At 50.0% G+C, this 18,434-nt stretch overlaps 1 protein-coding gene across 1 annotated transcript; it reads right to left on the bottom strand.

Moving 5' to 3' along the window:
• Positions 1-887: 887 nt before the first annotated feature.
• crebbpb (CREB binding lysine acetyltransferase b) lies at positions 888-17,869 on the bottom strand. Its single transcript, XM_085934888.1, has 31 exons — positions 17,007-17,869; positions 15,576-16,168; positions 13,952-14,107; positions 13,574-13,838; positions 13,079-13,192; positions 12,342-12,581; positions 12,172-12,268; positions 11,946-12,083; positions 11,486-11,603; positions 11,268-11,406; positions 11,136-11,189; positions 10,919-11,034; positions 9,905-10,084; positions 8,771-9,103; positions 8,522-8,698; positions 8,193-8,358; positions 7,596-7,714; positions 7,271-7,510; positions 6,915-7,003; positions 6,749-6,829; positions 6,608-6,664; positions 6,457-6,534; positions 6,318-6,385; positions 6,099-6,249; positions 5,838-5,984; positions 5,645-5,758; positions 5,386-5,551; positions 4,131-4,298; positions 3,856-4,017; positions 3,351-3,632; positions 888-3,215 (listed from the first exon to the last, which is right to left on the bottom strand). The coding sequence occupies exons 1-31, from the start codon at positions 17,089-17,091 to the stop codon at positions 1,077-1,079; spliced, it is 7,032 nt and encodes a 2,343-aa protein (XP_085791014.1). The 5' UTR covers positions 17,092-17,869; the 3' UTR covers positions 888-1,076.
• Between the last annotated feature and the right edge of the window lie 565 nt (positions 17,870-18,434).

Genomic DNA, 18,434 nt, shown 5'->3' with positions numbered 1-18,434 from the left:
CTTTTGTTAAATTACTATTACATTTAAATGTATGGATTTAATGTCTTAAACAAGGTTTAATTTTTTTTTAAGTCGAAGAATTTCAAGACCGAGTTTTGCACTTTGGTTAAGGTTTGAAATCATGGTTTGAAGACTGGGTTAGGGTTCCAAAAACTGTATGAATTATTCAGCATTAATTTTGAAAGGAAAATTCAATCAGGAAATAAAAAATAAAAAAAAACATAAAAAAACGATGTCAGAAAGACAGATCAAGACTGTTAGTCTAAAGAGAAGTGACCAAGAGTCTGTGGCTCACAGGTTTATTAAACAATATGGTATATAAGTAGGAAATGAGCCATCCTGAACTGGTTTGTACAGTGATTTCTTCTTATTATCTGCATATTTACAGTGCTGTTGAGCTGCCTGATTTACATTAGACAGGTCATCGTGGATTCAAGTTTAATGGAAGATAGAAAATGATGCACAGAACTCTGAACACAAATCAGCAGTTTCAACATGTTCATTTCTCACCACAGGCAAAAGAAGAGCAGGACTCAGAGAAATCATTAGGACTGAAAAAGAGACAAAGTGATTATTTGCACATATGCAAGACAAATACTGAGCCAAGGCGAGTAGAAAAACATAATTCTGGTTTTTGAACACCTGCCTGTGCAATAGTTCCTAAATCTATACAAACACAGTAATCCTCCATAGGATCTGCAAGCAGGAAGAAAATTAAGGCTTTCCCAAAAGGCAGTCCTTTTTGAATGATGGCATCTTAGAATAAATTAGTCTGGAACTGAGAAGTGAAACCTGGCAACAATTTTTTTTTTTTTTTTAAATCCCACTTTAACTTTGCAGCCTTACTCAATAGAAACACAATTATTTGCAAAGGTACAAAATTTAAAAAGTCAATAGCAGAGCATAAACAAATGAAAATAAACTTTTAACAACACGAAGACCACAGCATCGATTCTTGCATGGCTGCTCTGAACCCAAAATACATCCTTTGCAGCAGTGATGAAGAAAATGGCCCGGTGTTGGAACAAAAAGCCAAAAGGTCACAAAACTTGTAACTCGAGTTTCCCAACTTTCTGCTATAATCCTTCAACAAATCTTTCCAGCGTGTCTCCCGTGGTGTCCCCCACCATGCCCATGTCAGTACTCAAGCCCCCTCGGTTGGGTGCATTAAGCTGCGGTAGCATGGCGCTCTGCTCCTGCGTCCCCATATGTCCCTGCTCCATGGGGCCCCCGATGATGGGATGAGGGGAGCTGGAGAGAAGGGCGCCATGCTGGGGTGAGGGCTGCGGATGTATCCGCGGGGAAGGACTGGAATGCTGGGGCTGCTGCGAGGGCGGCCGAGGAGACTGGACCGGGGCCGGCGAGCGCACCTGGCTGCCCAAAGGGTTGCCCATAACTGGGGCACCGGACAGGTGAGCTGCCGCCGCCATCGCCTGGCCTTGGAGCATGTGTGGTTGAGGGCTCATGGCCTGCGCCGGAGAGCCCATCTGCTGCTTCAACAGCTGCTGCTGCTGGAGCATGCGCTGCTGTAGGAGTTTCTGGGCTCCGTCCATGGCCATTTGGCCCATTTGGGATGAGGGAGGGAGCTGGCCCATCGGCTTGACACCTCCTTGCATAGCCATTTGATGCTGCTGCATGCGGAGCTGCGAGTAGCTTACCGCCGCCGTTGGCTGCTGCTGCTGCTGGTACTGAGCGTGCGTCTGAGGCATGCCTGCCTGATGCTGTTGCATGCGGAACAACTGCTGTCTGCGGTAAAGCTGAGGGTTCCCATTCTGAGCCACACTGATCATCTGGCCTTGGGGTCCCATGGGGGCCAGACCCACCTGTTGCGTAGGCTGCTGCTGAGGCAGGGTCCCGGGCCTCTGCACCTGCATCATGGCCTGCATGGCCGCCATGCTTTGGGGGCTCTGCTGTTGCGATGGCTGGCTGGCTTGGTACTTGGCCGTCCGCTGTTTGATGAAGGCGGCCATAAGCTGCGGGTTGGACTTGAGGATGTTCAGGACCTGCTGCTGCTGCTGCGGCGAGCTGGGAGACTTGAGAGTTCGCAGTAGCTCCTGCAAAGCGTTGGGCCCAATGTTACTGGGCATCCCTCGTGGCACGTTCTGCTGCGGCTGCAGCGTAGTTGTCATGCCCTGCTGCATTTGAAGCCCCTGCGGCTGGGTCATCATGGCTCTATGCATGAGCTGACCTTGCTGCACCATGGCGGCTCCCTGAGCCTGCTGTGGGGCCACAACGCCTTGTTGCAGCTGGCCAGGAGCTTTCTGCATTCCGGGACCCCACTGGCTCTGCTGCATGGCCTGCATCCGTTGGGGCGGGCCTCGCATCATCTGCATCTGCCCCTGCATGGGGCCCATCATGCGTGGGTGGTTCATGGGCATCCCGTTCATGGCGTAACTTTGTTGCTGCTGCTGCTTTGCTTTGGTGCCCATCTCGGCCATCTCCATCTGTTGGGCCACTTTCAAGGCTGTCAGCTGCTGTTGCTGCTGCTGTTGCAGCTGTGGCGTCATCTGGGGCTGAGGTTGCTGCGGCAAGCTGGGCAGAGGCGACTGCTGCTGGTGGAGTGGGGACGACCGGGGGCCCTGTTTGCCCTGCGGGACGGGCGTCGGGGGTTGGCTGCTGCCGCGGCCGTTGTTGGGGAAGCCTTGAACCGCGTTGGGGGGCGGCTGCGGCGGCTGCTGCGGGGTCTGCGGCGTGTGAGGCTGCTGCACAGAGTTGGGTGTGCCAGGAGCGGACGAAGGAGGTGGGGACGGCACTGGTGCGCCCCTTCCGGCCATGGTGGCCATTCGGCGGCGCATCAGCTGAGCCTGCTGGAGGCGGTGCTGGATTTGCTGCTGACGGAGTTTATGCTTGATGTTGAGGCAGAAGGGCACGGGGCACTTGTTCTCCTGACAGTGTTTGGCGTGGTAGCAGCACAGGGCGATGAGCTGCTTGCAGACGGGGCAGCCGCCGTTGGTCTTGCGCTTGCAGCCTTTGGTGTGCTGAACCACCCGCTTCATCTTCTGACAGGATGGCAGGGAGCAGTTGGCGTTGCGACACTGGCAGGCGTGGACCAGGGACTGAATGCAGCGCTGGATGCTGAGACGTCGGCTCTCCTGGGGGCTCTTGGAGGACTCTGCGCCCTGGGAGTTGCTGTCGTCATCCAAGTCCAATCCCCACTTCACCATCTGGTGTTCATGGCCCTTTGTCTTGTAGCAGTTAGCGCATAGGTCGTAGTCCTGCGGCAGGAAAAGGAAAAAAAGACGTTACGGTCATATGGTCATCCACGGCCGATGGGGACAGACACCGCAACCAAAAACGTACAAGCATTCAACCCGACAGGAATTCAAATGTGCATCTCTTTCGTGGCCTACCTCACAGACAGTGCAATGCCAGCGAGTCTCCACGTGACGCTTGCATTCGTTGCAGGTGTACACAAAGCGGTCCTGGCCCTGGTTGTGCAGTTCCACCAGCATGCACATGGTGCTCCACTTGCACCGCCGCAAAGAGCTGAACTCCCAGTGCTTGTCTCGGGCCAAGGTCAGGAAGGAATCACGGCCGTCCATCAAGTCGCATGCCAACAGAGGGTCGGGGTCCATGATGGGAGGCAACGTGTTGATGACAGGCCCAGAATGAAGGTGGATGACAAAAAACACCTGCAAAGAGAAGAAACAGCTGATCAGCTGCCCAAGAAAAATGAGTCATTCAATCTCAACAACATACAGTCCAAAATGAACAAACATTGTGCACAAATGAGAAGTGGAGAGCCGGCTAAAGTGTGCCAAGTGTGTTTGGATATTGCATAATTAGTGGGACCAATACGAGCTTGTTTGTTGGCGGCTTTTGAGTGAAGAGCCAGATGAGAACGAGATGACTCACCTCTTTGTGCTTCTCCATGGTGGCATAGAGCTTTTGGGACAGATCGTTGGCCACATTCGGCATCCCGGGCTTCTTCTTGTTGGCTCGGCTGACGCTGCTCTTATTTTTGTTGGTTTTCTTGTTGTTCTTCTTCTTGGCATTCTTACTGTCGGCGTGGGATCCCTTTGGATTAAAAGACAAATGAGAATGTGACAATTGACCCAACTCGATTCAAAAAGATGCCCCGTTAGCTGCTGGAGGTTTTCAGACAATACATTCCAATCTTATTTGCTCACCTCTGGTGTCTCACAGGAGACTGTGTTCTCCTCCTTCTTCCTCTCCTCCTCCTCCTGCTCCAATTCTTTGATGCTCTCCTCCAACACGTTGGGCCAAAAGTCGCCCTCGAAGTACGGCAGCTCATTGGCGCTGGTCAGCCTATCTTCTGTGGCTTGCTTGAAAATGTCCTGAATGAAGAAGACACCAAGTCAAAACAGTGACTTCATTTTTAGTGTTGGCAAGTTGAACAATGGTTCACAGAAACATCAAGGAAATAAAGCATTACAACTGTGCGGCCAGACACATCAAACACAAGAAGGGTGACAAGTTAGGAACGTTCTCGTCATGACCCTGTTAATCCGTAAGGAGACCAATCCTAACATTACACGCCAAAACAGTCCAACCAACATGCTTTAGCAGTCGTGTGAGTGTGGAGCGCCCAGACCTTCGAGCATGTCCAACGCTGGCTTGCTGAGAGTGGGTCAGAACACCCTAGAATGGTTGGCTGTTTGGCGTGACAAGCTATGATGATGATGAGGGCGACTTATTTTTATGCTTATGCTTATGTTCTGATGCCACGTAGCAACTTAACACTTTGTTTTACATCTTGATTATCTGTCATCTTATTGTGTGAACTAACATTTCACCTGATCTTTCTGACGTAAGCTGCAACGACAACAGCAGCAGCTTACATAATCGGGGACCAACCATGTTAGTTCTAAAAACGTCCCAAGGACAATACGAAATGCATGCAAAAATATCACAAAGAACTAAACTCATCGCACGGATGCGTATCGATAAATTCCAATACGGTCGAGAAGCTCCACCTTTAGTTTTTCTCTTTGGAAAGAAACTCACATTAGAAAATTAACAATGGAAATGTATTAAAGTTTGGACTTCATTTGATTGGGTTTTTCTTTGCAGTAAGGGATGGGAAAAAGAGGACAAATGAAATATTTCACTCTGCACGTAATGAATTGAAAATGTACGCGTTTCAAGTTTTGAACTGAACTCGTGAAATTAATCTTTTTCACCCAACTGAAATTTGAGACACACTTGCCAAGGAGGGACCAATGCGTGAAGTTCAAATGCGTTCTATACATGGTCATTGTTGCTTTTGAGAAAGCCAAACACAAATGTGAAAAAAACCAAAAGCCATAAAGTGCAAGGGAGCATCTGTGAGTCAACTAACATTCAGTCCACTCATGCGTATCTTTCTATTAAACGTCATCTTTGCGATCGAGGTTAAAGACTGCAAAAGCACAAGACGGCCACCTTGAAATCATGGAGAATTCTCTCGGCGAAAGCCTTCTCCAGCATCTTCTTGTACCACTCTTGCAGCCTCTTGGGCTTGGGGATCTTCTGGTCGGGAGGGTGGCAGTGGAAAATGTAGTCGTCTCCTTCGCTGGGTGGGCAGGCCCAGATGTGACCCATTACATACCTGCACGAAGTCCACATGTTTGTTTGTTTTACTTTGGTTTACTTTCAAGCACGACAAAGCTTCCAGTGTCAAGTTCTTGCTCACGTCACGTACCCCAGTTTCTTGACATACTCCAGGTATCCGATGAGGATCTCGTGGTAAACGGCAGTCCTGAGCATGCGTGGTTTGAAGAAGTGAATACTGTCCAGGTACGATATATAAACCCGCCTGGGAAGGAAGAAAAGCTTTTGGCTGCGTGCTCAAGCAGAAACAGGACAAGCTTAAACTTCTCGGATGCTTTGCACACCTGGTATTTGGAAAAGGGCAATCCGACCCATATTCCTGGACGTGCATGCCAAAGAAACAAACGTCCACACCGTCAATTTCTTCAAATGCAAAAAGCGCTTTGGTTCTGTAAGGGAAGCTCTCCACCATCTCGCCCGACTCCACAAACCTGAGCAGCACAAAAGCTAATGCTTGGAGCCATTGGACGTCCCAAAGCGGTCACAGCCACAGCGGTCGCAGCCACAGCGGTCGCAGCCGCAGTGGAAGCGGCAGCCACACTTACCTGGATTTCATTCCGGGCTTCACCTCCACACTTTTGTCAGAGCTGGCCACTACTCGCACAAACACTTCGCCTGCCTCTGGGTGGTTCTGCCTTTTCAAGTACTTATTGACCCGGTCCTCGATGTACGTCCCCAACCTCGTTGACTGCAACCCTTTGCGCACAAACAAACCTCCTTGGAATACACTGCGCACGTTTCATGTTGACATTTGTTGGGCTTACTTTTAGCTGAAAACCTGTTCTCCTTTTTTGTTTTGCCAGACCTCTTCAAACAGTGGTCACAGATGAAGCTAGGGGACAAAAGCAATCACATCAAGAGAAACTCCCCAACGGTGACGCTACACCAATGGCCCAGACTCACCCCGACGGCCAAATGACCTCGTAATGCAGTACGCAGATCTGATGCATCTTGCGTCCGCAATCTTGACATTCAACAAACCTGAGAAGACAGACGGACGTTTGACGCCAATCGCATTCAGACGCAGCGTGGCCAAAGAGCGGCCCGTACTCACGGTTCAGAGTCCAACATGTCATTTTTCTTCTTCTCAAACTGCTCTTTGGATATCATGCTGAAACCCAAAGGAGGTATATGTGTGCGCGTTCAAGTTGCCTTCAGTGATTGATCCGAACAGCAATTTGAAAGTGAAACTTACGTCTGCGACTGGGCCGGGTCGTCTCCCAGCGTCACACTGTTGCCCTGGATCTCATTGAAGCACTTCTCACAGAAGTGATACCTGGTGGCAAAAATTGGGGAAAGCGTGGAAAGAAATGGTTGGAAATGCAGTGGCACCGTTACGTGCAGTCAGGATGCGGCTTCACCTGTTCTGATAGCTGTAGTAGACGCCGTCCCTTGAGATGGTGCACAGTTGTTTGCCGTAGCAGCACAGCGTTTGTGGGGAGAACTCGTACTGCCGAGCAAAGACAAAGGGCGTGGCGCTCAAGTGAGGCTGCTAAGGCGTGTCCCGTGCGAGGGCCCAATAGGTGTGGAGCCAATGGACATCCCGAAGCGGCAGAGAGCCTGCTCTCTCGCGAGAGGAGAGCCCGCTCTATCGCGAGAGGAGAGCCCACTCTCTCGCAAGAGGAGAGCCCGCTCTATCGCGAGAGGAGAGCCCACTCTCTCGCAAGAGGAGAATCAGCCCTATAGCAAGCGCTCACGCACTCTCACTTGCTCTCACCTTGCGGCTGCAGCAGTAGCCTAGCGACTTCATGACGGGCTCGATCTCCATTTCAAAGACCTCAGCCAGCTTGCTGCAGTTTTTGTAAACGCGTGAAGTCTTGCGGTTGTACAGCCAGGCGTTGCTGAACATGAGCCACACGTCGTCCACGTATTGCCACGGCTCCTGGTACTGGCCCGTGTCCAGTTTCCGCTTGATGGTGGACAGGTCGATGGGGTTCTTCACAATGTCAAAATAGTCCTGAAAAGCAGGCAGAGATTCAGCGACAAAAAAAGAAAAGAAAGGTCAAGTCGCGGGCGTTTAGTACGTGTGCCCGGACACTGACCGGAATGTCGAGCAGCAGGGGGTCCACGGGCTGTCTGAATGGCAGGGACTCAGGGTCTTGCCTGTAGAGGGCCTCGAGCGTCGGCATTAGAGCTTGTCTGAGCTCTTCAGGTCTGAAAACTGCACAGACAGCAACACCAGCGTAAGCACGCAAAAAAAGAAAACATTTGGGTTGCGTCAACAATAGAGACCCCTGGAACACAATGCTACCTCGGTTCACTGCAATCTGTGGCCAAGCTCGCAAATTGAATCCAATGAAAAAAGTTCCCCATTGAAATGGAGTGAAATGCCATTCATCTGCCCCAAAACATATTTTTTGCCTACATTTGAACTCATTCACTGCTAGCTATTTTCAAAGGCTGCTGTTTTGAGACCATTTCGACAGATTTTTCAACAATTGGGTTCTGGGGCAAAATAAGCACCCAGCCGAGCGAAAGAAAGAAGAGCTGCTTTAAAAAACAAAAAAAACAAAAAAAAAACCTTTCAAGCTTTATAGCATGAGTTGCTTTCCCCAAAACCAAAACCCCCCCCAAAAAAATACAACACCAACTTTGACAATAAGACGGCTCCTAACGCAAGTCCCCCCACCTCAACTCACTTTTTTTGTGGCTCTGAATAGCGGGGGCATTGCCCCCACTTTCCGCCTCTTCTATGGGTTTCGTCTTCACTGCTGGCTTATTTTCTTCAATGTCCATCGGTTCCTGCTTTGGCTCAGCTGCATCCGGCTCCTTCTTCACCAGAGGGGGCTCGGCTTCATCAGCCAGCTACAAGAACACAAGAAAAAAATAATAAGTCAGGTTCAAAATCTTTTCAGCAATTTGTCACGAACTGAACTAGTTTGCCTTTGATTCTTTGTTTGAAGTCTTGACCATGCACGGAACTGACATCAAGGTAACACAGTCTTGGTCCTTCAATTCAAGGACATACCTCCACTTTGATTCCAGTTGGCTTGCCCCCCGAATGACCGTCATCTTCATCATCTTCATCATCATCGTTCTCTTCCGAATTGGCGGTCACGTCTGGCAGGTTCTGTTGCGAGTCGACCTCGGCCACAGAGGCCGGAGTGGGCGCTCTGCTGTCAGCGCTGGCAGCGGCCTGCGACATCTGAAGGAGGAAAGAGCACATTGTGACGGCAGACCATCGAAGCCTTTTTTCATTCGGAGTCAAAAGCCTCACCGGTGTGCTGGGATACTGCGCCCGCATCGGTGTGGGCTGGTGCGTTTGGCTGGGTGGCTCGGGCTGCGACCGTAGTGGCGTGAGCGGCCGGGAAAGCTCAGGTGACGTACCGACGACAGACGGCGGACCCAGGTGGCCGCCGGCGAGGTGGCCCGGGTTGGAAGCTGGCCCCCCCATCGAGCCGTGAGTGGAGGATTGCTGCGGCAGCGGGGCCTGAAAGGGCAGGTGATGCTGTTGCATTGGGAGGCTGGCGCAAGGGTTGGGCGGAGGCGTGTCCGGCACCTGGGGCACCTGGGTGCCCGGCCCATTCAGAGGCAGGATGGAGTTCTGGGGCTGTTTGGGACGAAATGAACAAAATTACAATGGACATGGGACATTTAAAGGACATTGAGTTTGTATGTGTGACTTGGCCACTGGAGGAGGGGATGTGGGCGATAACACATAACACATTCATGAATGCAAGACTTTCAATTAATATGACGCAATAAACTGCAGTTATTTTTTCTAGAGGATGAGAAAAATTAACTGACGAGTACTTATATTCTCCGTCTACATGTGTTACTGTAACTTTTGTATCCAAATATTCACCGCTTGTATCAGAGACCATTGACGCTATTCTTTAGAATTAGAAAATATTATATATATTATATTATATATTTTGCATTGCATTATTTTGCATTGCATTCTATACACTGCATTGCATTTTGGGATGTGGCAGCCATTTTGGGCGAACGATAACCACAGAAAATGCAAACAAGGCCGATTTGTTGATGGTGGCATAAAAAGCTTCGCGGACACTATCACCAGGGAGCTCTAATAGCTTGCTCAAAGGCGGAACTTTCACTCTGTCCGTGCTGGGTGGCATCTTTCTAAGTCCTGAATATTAAATGAAATCAAACCAGGGCAGCAAACGCACAGCTGAGCCTTCTGCTGCAATCCCAAGACTAAAAATAGTGACTGACCATGGTCAATCCTGCTCCAAAATTTTGTCCATACGCCCAACGGTTTGTAAAGCCACAGACATCAACTCAATGGAACAAAGGATGCCGTATTCGCTCAGTTTCTGCTTTGTGGCCCTGGCGGAAGCCTGCCATTGCCGTCGAGTGAAATTGCAAAGAAGAGACAACATCTCACCTGTGTACCCGGTTGCGTTGCTGGCCGACCCACACCAACGTTCACATTCATGGCTCCGGCGGCGGCAAACTGTGCCTGTGGCAAGAACTGAGTCTGGTTGGCTGGCTGAGGAAGCATGTTGCCTGCGTGATTAGCCATCATTCCAGAATTCTGTGCGGTTCTCGAAGGGGACGTGGCCATCTAGGGAAAAGGGAGAACACATCACTGCGGTACTGGTAGGCATCTCATTTCCTTCCAGGTTTGAGTAGAGTGGAACGCCATGCCGACTGACTTCCAAGTTGTTGTTGGTATGTCAACTGAACTCATTCTCTGCGGGCTTAAACTGTTCCCAACATAAAACTAAGTGACTGAACAGGCAACGTTTTCAGCAGAATTTTAACATTTCAGTAGAAAGCCGCATAATAAAGTACAATGACAGTCTTGAGTTCACTCTTTGAAGCAGCGTTACTTGCATGCCACAGACTGTAGTGCGGGTCCGACCTATTCTGGCTTCAGTATGTCACAGTTTACGTTTTTTGTTCCCCACTACCAAGTTGACGTGCTAACTTGCATACTGTGCTGAATGAAACGAGACTCGCATCTGTTTCCTATTTGCTGTCTGTTTTCCAAGACGTTGTATTCCGCATACTGCACTGAGCTAGTTCATGTTCGCGGGTATCAACAGACTTTTCTCCTTGGTCACCACTAGTATTACGCCGGCGCCACAAGAAAAAAGCCGTGCTGGGGTTCATGGTCGTGGGTATCGACAGACTTTTCTCCATGGTCACCACTGGTATTATGGCAGCGTCACAAGAAAAAAAGTCAACAAACAGCCCAGACTTTATTTCAGTGGGTGCTCAATACATTTGCTGATGGCTGAAGTTTTGTTTTGAGAAAATGTTGCTTTGACTCAAATTTGGACCATTTCTTGTTGTGGCTCTGACAACAATTGATTGATTGAAGCAGTTGATTTTAAAAGCAACTGCTTGCAGTTGCTTTTAAAATCTTAACGAATACGAAGGAGCTCAAACTCACTGCCGGGATGGAGTTCACGTTCAGCTGTGAGGGATGATTCATGGGCGAGGGAGCTCGCGGCCCCAAGACCGCCTGCGACGACTGCGCGTTTTGCATCGCGTTGTACGCGTTGAGTCCTTAAGAAAGAAAACAATGATACGTCGGTCGATGACATTGCCACGAGTCCAAGACGTGACATTTGAACTGAGTGTACTCCCATGAACAGAAATCCCAATACCTTGAGTCACCTGCAGACGGTTCATGATCTGATTTGGCATAGGCGCAGGTCCATCTGAAGTGGAACACAATCAGTCACTCAAAAACGATTGCCGCGCCACAGAAAGAAAAAGTGCTAGATGCGACGACTGACTGGGAATTCGGACGGGCTGTCCCAGCGAGCCCGTGGCCTGAGTCACTGAAGGCACCGTGCCAGGCTGCCTCTGGATCCGCAGCTCCAGCTCCTTCTGGATCTTGTAGATCTTCTCCGCCAGGAAGTGGTAATACTCGTCCTAGTCAGAGGGAGAGAAGAGACAAAAGCCTTAAGAAGGTTGCCACGGCTGTCATTGAGACGGCAAGTGAATTATTTACCCTACTGTTGGCCGACTCGTACATGTCGCCCTCAACTTTGCGCGCGTATGCAACCAGGTTGTCCATTCTGCGGTCCTTCAGTGCTGCAGGGTCTGGGGTTGGGAATATGGCTTGTACTCTGGGGTGGAGTAAGGTGGGTGTTTAGACTCTTTATGATCACATGTCCTTGTGTCAGTAGACGCAGTCTCACTCACTCACTCACTCACTCACTCACTCACTCACTCACTCACTCACTCACTCACTCACTCACTCAACTCACTCAACTCACTCAACTCACTCAACTCACTCACCCAACTCACCCAACTCGCTCAACTCGCTCGCCCACTCGCCCACACGCTCACACACTCACACACTCACACACTCACACACACACACACTCACACTCACACTCACACTCTCACTCTCACACTCTCACACTCTCACACTCTCACACTCTCACACTCACACACGCACAACATACAGTTTGTGCACCAGGTGGGTGCGCAGGTCCTGAGTGACGTGCTCATGCCAGGCCTTCCTGCTCCCCGAAGCGGAGAGCGGGGCGGCGGAAGCCAAGTTTCCCAGGCCCCCTGCCGTCGACCCATCTAGCAATAGTGGACTGGAGGACAAACAGAAGAAAGGCAGCAGGATTCAAACAAAGTCAATCGAACCCAGAAGAGAAGAGGAAACATGATGGATCGCCTCACTTGTTGAGTGAGGAGGGCAAGGAGTCGCCGTGCAAGCCGGTCTGGTCCAAAGAGGGGACCCCCGTGCCTGCTGCCATTTGCTTCATGTGATGAGAGCCTGATAAACAAGAGACAGAAATGAGGCACGTAGTTGTTGTTGATGACAAGAAATGTTGGTCTTCCTCATCTACCGAGCACGTTGATATTTCGCAGCTGCTGGTGCCCCTGGGTGTTCTGGTGAGCAGGACCCTGGCCCTGGTTCTGAGCAGGAGACTGGTTGCCGTAGGGGAGCCCCAGCGCGGCGTAGGCCCTCTGCATGGAGCTGGGGTCGATGTGTGTTGCCGAGCTGTTGATGGGCGTGGCGTTCGGCTGGCTGGCCCCTGTTGTGCCGATAGCAGTCTGCAGGCTGGCCCCAGGGGAACCTAGCATGGCTTTAGTGTGAGGTGAGGGGAGAGGATTGGGGTGGGAAGGTTGAAATCATTCTCCAAAAGAACACCAGGTCAAACTTTGAATTCGTCCACCAAAAAATCCATTTGTGTTGAATAACGGTTGTCAACGAGCGCTCGTCCCAGCGGCGCTCAGGCAGTGTGCCGTCTCGGTGGGGGGTTTAAACTCGTCATTGGCTCTTTTGAACCAATCAGAGAGCGGCTCACCTACAAAGCCCCGCCCCCTCACCAGAAAGAAACAGCAAAGCCCCTCCCCTGCGTATTCCATTACAAGCCCTGCTTTTCCTGAGGAATCCTGCGATGAGTTGCAGCCCTCGCACTCTGCACTTGGCCACCTGCAGGTGGCGCCTCCTCATAATTTCACATTCACTTGAGGCTGACACTGAGCATTTTCCACCTCAATAAGAAAGCATACAGCCCTTCAGTTGATACCTTTTTGTTGTTTGTTTCAACATTTTAATGTCCACAAATCCAGCACTTACGTTGCTGGTTTCTCTTGTCACTTGCATTCTTCAGAGGCAGGCAGACAGGACAGTCGTGCCGCGTGCAGTTCTTCCAATGGGAGATGATCTGTCTGGACGACGCGCAGTGGGTCACTACGGGAAGAGAAATCAGATAAGCTGTGGCTCTGGCAAGCAGACAAAGAACTTTTGCCCTCCTCCCAATTTGAATTTGACCGTTAAGACGAGGACAAGCAGTAAATGAAGCCTCAAATGCCAAATGCTTTTGCCGGCTTTCGCAGTGGGTGTTGCATATAAACAAGAGCTTTTATGAATGGCAGAGCGCACACAGAAACTTGAATACATCACTGAATTGCTTGTCATCATCCTCATGCCCGGAGCACAAAAAAATCTCGAGACAATTCTGAGCCTTTTTGAGTGGGCATCAGTTACTTGCAGGTTTGGCAACTGGCGGCAGGACTGGCTCCCTGTCCACGCTTTGAAAAGCAACAGCACACCATTGTGCAAAAGACTCACCCTGGCAAGACTTGCCCGCCTGGCAGTGGGTCATGTGGTTGAGGACGTTCTTCATGGTGCGGCAGTGGGGCAGAGTACAGGCCCTCACCTCGCCGTTGGCCTGCTCCCACCGCTGGCACTTGTGGGCGTGGAGCAGCAGAACCAGCTGCTGCTGAATAAGTTTGCGCTTCTCGGGATCGGCCGTCGGACCGGCTGACGCTCCGCCGCTGCCGCCACCCATCCCGCCACCGGGTAAGATCCCCGCTGACGTGACCTGCTGCTGCATCTCGGATTAGGACAGAGTGACACTCGTCTCAGTCAGTGTGGACAATCTGGACGACACAATCCATCAAATGCGGCCAGAGCAGTTGGGCAACCAAGTGAATGGGACAGTCTCACCATGTTGGCCACACTGCGGGCTACCTTTAGCTCAGATGGAAACTGGGGTAGACTGTTGGGAAGGGCTGTCTTCCTCTGGAGTTGTTGGGCATTGACAGCCGCAAGCCCGATCTGCTGAGCGTACTGCTGGCCAAACGGAGCTGCGGATATCCCCATCTGGAAGAGGTAGATGGTACAAAAAATGCAGCTCAGAACATCCGTCTGCCGCTTTCTCTCTTTCAAGCCAGTGACGCCAAACCTTGCAAAGTCCCCCTTTTGGTGTTCACGGATTGTTAGGTCTTCATCATTGTTAGGGTTGGGCTCATCAAGTCCAAACATGAAAGGCACCAAGGTCAAGCACTCTGTGCCGGTGCCGTTCATACAGAAGAGCAACACGCAGATTTTGCGAGCAAGGTAAAAAGGCGATAATTTTTGCTAGCTTTTGGGCACCGTGTGCTACGTTGCATCGACCTAGCGGCCAGACGCAGAAGAAGCAAGCCCGTGCCATTCCAAACAGAGACGAGGGAGGGGAGACCCAAAGCGGACCAGATCTGGCTCACAAGACAGCCGAGCAGAGCTCTGGGCTTCGCCCTGAACGCTTGCTCCCATTCACACGTAGCGCAACTTTCACTTCATCTTGCTGCCAGTTTAAAGATGCTCATTTACTAGGGTGTCAGCCAGCCACGTCGATGCGGCAAAACTGAGATGCAAGGAGACGCTGCTACTTGGATTGTTTTGTGTTTTCTATCACATCCCCCCACACCAGCAAGTGCCCAACCAACCCCAATAAACTTGATTTACAGCTCTATTATCTTAAGACCAAAAGGCGCAAGAGAAGCTTATACCGGACAGAGACAAATGGAGGAGAAGCAAAAAAAGAAAAAGCCTGAGTGTCAATTGTTCCAAAAGACTAAAGCGCAGTGCCAACAGGGTTGATCGGTGCGCCGCCGTTTCTTTCAAATTCACTTGACTTTCTAATGGCATTTGATGACGCATCCATGCGCCACATGCTCGCAGCATCGTGGGTGACCGCAAGCCTCCGTCTGTTGAAAAAGGCTCTTCTTCTCTCAACGAACGCTCCGCGAGCTGATGCAAAATGCCGGCCAGCGTCACTTGCCCAAAGGCAGAACACAGGTGAGGGGTGACCGGCACTACCCGAGGCCGCCCGGCACCGCAATGTCATTTTCAGTCCAAAGCAAAATGGCCACCCCCTGATATGATATGATTACAATCAAAGTGCATTTTGCTACTTCATTCATATTCCACAAAAGTAATTTTAATGTGATGCAACCTTGATAATTAAAAATAATAAGAATGACGAGAATGCATCCAATTCACACCACTGTTGAGAAAATAGCACACTTGACTTCCCCTTTCAAAGTGCATTTTTCTACTTCATTCATATTCCACAAACACATTTTTAATGTGATGCAATTGTGATCATTAACAATAATAAGCATGACAATAATGCATTCAATTCACATCACTGTCGAAAAAATGGCACACTTGACTTCCCCTTTAAATGAGCAAACTGCACATCTTTGACCACAAAGAAGGGCTGCAAGTGTGTGTGAACGAGCGAGCATCCAAAGTTTCAAGGCACGGTACTCAGTGTCGGAAAGTGCCAAATCTTTTTTACCCTCACCTTATTAACGCGTCCCGCTTGCTGAGGAGGCAACGAGTTGTGTCCGGCCAACAGCGGCTCTCCTTGGGCGAGCGTCTCGGCAAGCGCTCCGGGTCCGGGCGCCCCTGCCGCACCTTGGCTCTGGTACTGCACGCCGGGTCTTCCTCGACAAGCTGCTCCCAGAGCTCCATTCATCACCTGCCCAGCTGGGTTCGGGAACCCATGTCCTTGGTCGCTGTTCAACAGAGCCTGATTGAAGGCCACGCCTCCGTTGCCTTGCCCCATAGCAGCAGCTACTTTTTGGCCCTGGGGAGAGCGACGATTAGGGGAGCCCTGCCCGAGCGGACTTTTCCCCAGCGCGACTCCGAGCTGGCCTCCCGCCGCGCCGCCTTGTAGGGGACTGGTGGAATTGAGAGAACTAGCCAAGATGGAGGAGCTACCCGGCCGCAGGAGCTCCGACAGTTGCTTGTGTTTGGCGGCAGCATCCGGGATGATGGAGTTGAGAGCAGGGCCTCCTGCGCCGCCATTCGACGACATTCCCATCTGAGACATGTCTCCGTTGGGGATGAGCTCGTCCGGAAGGTCATTTTCCAGGTCAAACAGGGAGACGAGATCTAAGGAGGAAAAATGGAGAAGGGGTTAAGACTCTGTACACCATTCAGGTGGTAGGTGCGAGGATATCTTTACATACTTTTTCAAAGGGGGGGGGGGGCGGCTAGAACGTTGTTTGCAAAGACGATTCTGCCTTTGGATTTGAGCTAAACTGCTGGATCCACTTCCCACACCATACCGTAACGGCCCCTTTCACACAGAGCGAATGCCAGCTGTGGCTCGAAGGGGCAGAGAACCCAAATTAAAGAGACGCTTGCATTTTTTCCCTGCAAAATTGTCTACATCAACTATCACTCGACATCCACTGACTTTTAGCTTTCGCTGCAGGGTCCACATACACCTACTTGTAATTTAGGCAGCCTTGCTAAGAAATACCCAAGTGTCTGCCCCCTAGTGGTTGGCTGACTAATCGAGAATGTGATTGATTGGATATGCAGCAGAGCCCACATTTAAAATGTAAATACTGTACCGCCTACAATTAATTCAATCGTGGTTGACAAAAATCACGATCCCGCTTAAATTTCAAATCACTGCAGAGCGTATTGGTGTATCCCCAAAGTAAAAGCGCATAAATCCTTGTCTATCACGTGAGTCCTCGGTTATCACTTATGAATATGCGCTGTGCGCAAAGCAAGCACTGTCACTTGTGCGATGGAAATGAGCAATGCTCATTAATGTATACTTGTCAATTTCCCTGTGTCAAAAGTAGCTGACGCAAGTTAAGATGTTGGAGAGCCCTCTGTATGACAGAGACAAGGATGGCCTAGCAACTTGACTGTGGCATCTTCCTCCCATCTCAACGGCGACAAATCAAACATAAAGACAAGCAGCAGCACTCACCTGGGCCGTCCGACGCCGAAAGCGATGAATTGAGTTTGGGTCGCTTCGCAGTGGGAGGTCCGACATCAAGCAGATTGTCAGCCATTCTGGGGGCTCAGTCTGGGGTGGTCCCGGGCTTCTTTTATTCTAATTGCTAACCTTCTCTTATGACAGCACGTCAAAAAGAATCAATGGCACTGGATTGATTTTTTTTCCCTTGAGTGGCAAAATGCTTCCCGGTGAGAGGTTTCAAAAGAAAGGCAACAGCGCCCCTCTTCGCCGCCAGAGATCACCCCATGACAATCCAACATCCAACACCCACATAATTTCCCCCCAAAAACTGCATGCAAAATTATTTCCACTCCATAGCAATAAGTAAAAAGCAATCAGGAAATATTGTACCAAGCCAACGTGAGGACATTTCGGCGACGTTCGCCGGAGACGTGTCCAAGCGGAGTCACTGTTTTTCGCCGTCCAAACGAGCCGGTTTAAAATCCACCTCCGTCTCCGATAAAAAGAACAAAATTCGAAAAATATTTCCTTTGAGGCGGATTATTTTTCCGCTGGCTGTCGCGCTGGAAAATACGGCGTCTGGGGATGGACGGACGGCGAGAAGCGCCGCTCTCTAAAAGGGAAATCAAATACACGGCGAGCTTTGGGCACGACAAAATGCCCAGTCGCCCTTATGTATTTGCATTAATCCTCGTCGCAAGAGCTCGCACTTCCATTTGGCCCGAGAAAATGCCGTGCATGGTCCGCTGGGGCTGGCTGCGCTCGATTTTTCGACAATTAATTCTCCCCCAGAAATCCCGATTCGGAGCCGCGTCAAGATGGCGGCGGCTGTTGATTTCTACGATACAAAAAGTTTTTTTTTCTTCCCAGGGAGACTGTCAGGGGAGGGGGTATATGACGTCATGACGTAAACCTGTACCAGTCACGTGGACGTAAGCCCCATTGCTGCCGTAAAAATACTGGATTTCCTCATACGTTTTTAAAAAAAATCGAAATTATGGGATTTATTTTCGTTGAAACAATAAAATTTTTAAAATTAAGACGCAAGCTCACATTTATCATCCACGTGAACGCACTTTTGCAGCTCAGGAAAAGATTGAGACAATCTTTCATTTTTCGCGCCAAACAACATTGTACTTGGAATTTGGGAAATACCTGTCACATGAGCGTGTGGCAAAAACCAACAACTTTAAAATACACCATTTTGCTGCTTGAAAATTATGCAGGACATTTTTGTGTTCATATTCCAATTAAATAAAACAATGAAAATGAAATTACTTGAAGATCAATTTTCTTGTTCAGATTCTAGCGACGTCCTTCTGAGGTGTCTACTTGCTAGTTGGCACTTTAGAACAAAAATCACTGGAAATATTTTGGAAAGGGAATTTAGGGGGAAAACACGTGCAGGCAAACTATACACTATACATCATTATATAG

The sequence above is a fragment of the Syngnathus leptorhynchus genome, chromosome 16 (assembly GCF_054491065.1).
Source record: "Syngnathus leptorhynchus isolate UIUO chromosome 16, UIUO_Slep, whole genome shotgun sequence".
NCBI lineage: Eukaryota > Metazoa > Chordata > Actinopteri > Syngnathiformes > Syngnathidae > Syngnathus > Syngnathus leptorhynchus.
Note: the sequence above shows the minus strand (reverse complement) of the source record. Positions and strands in the feature narration are given on the sequence as shown.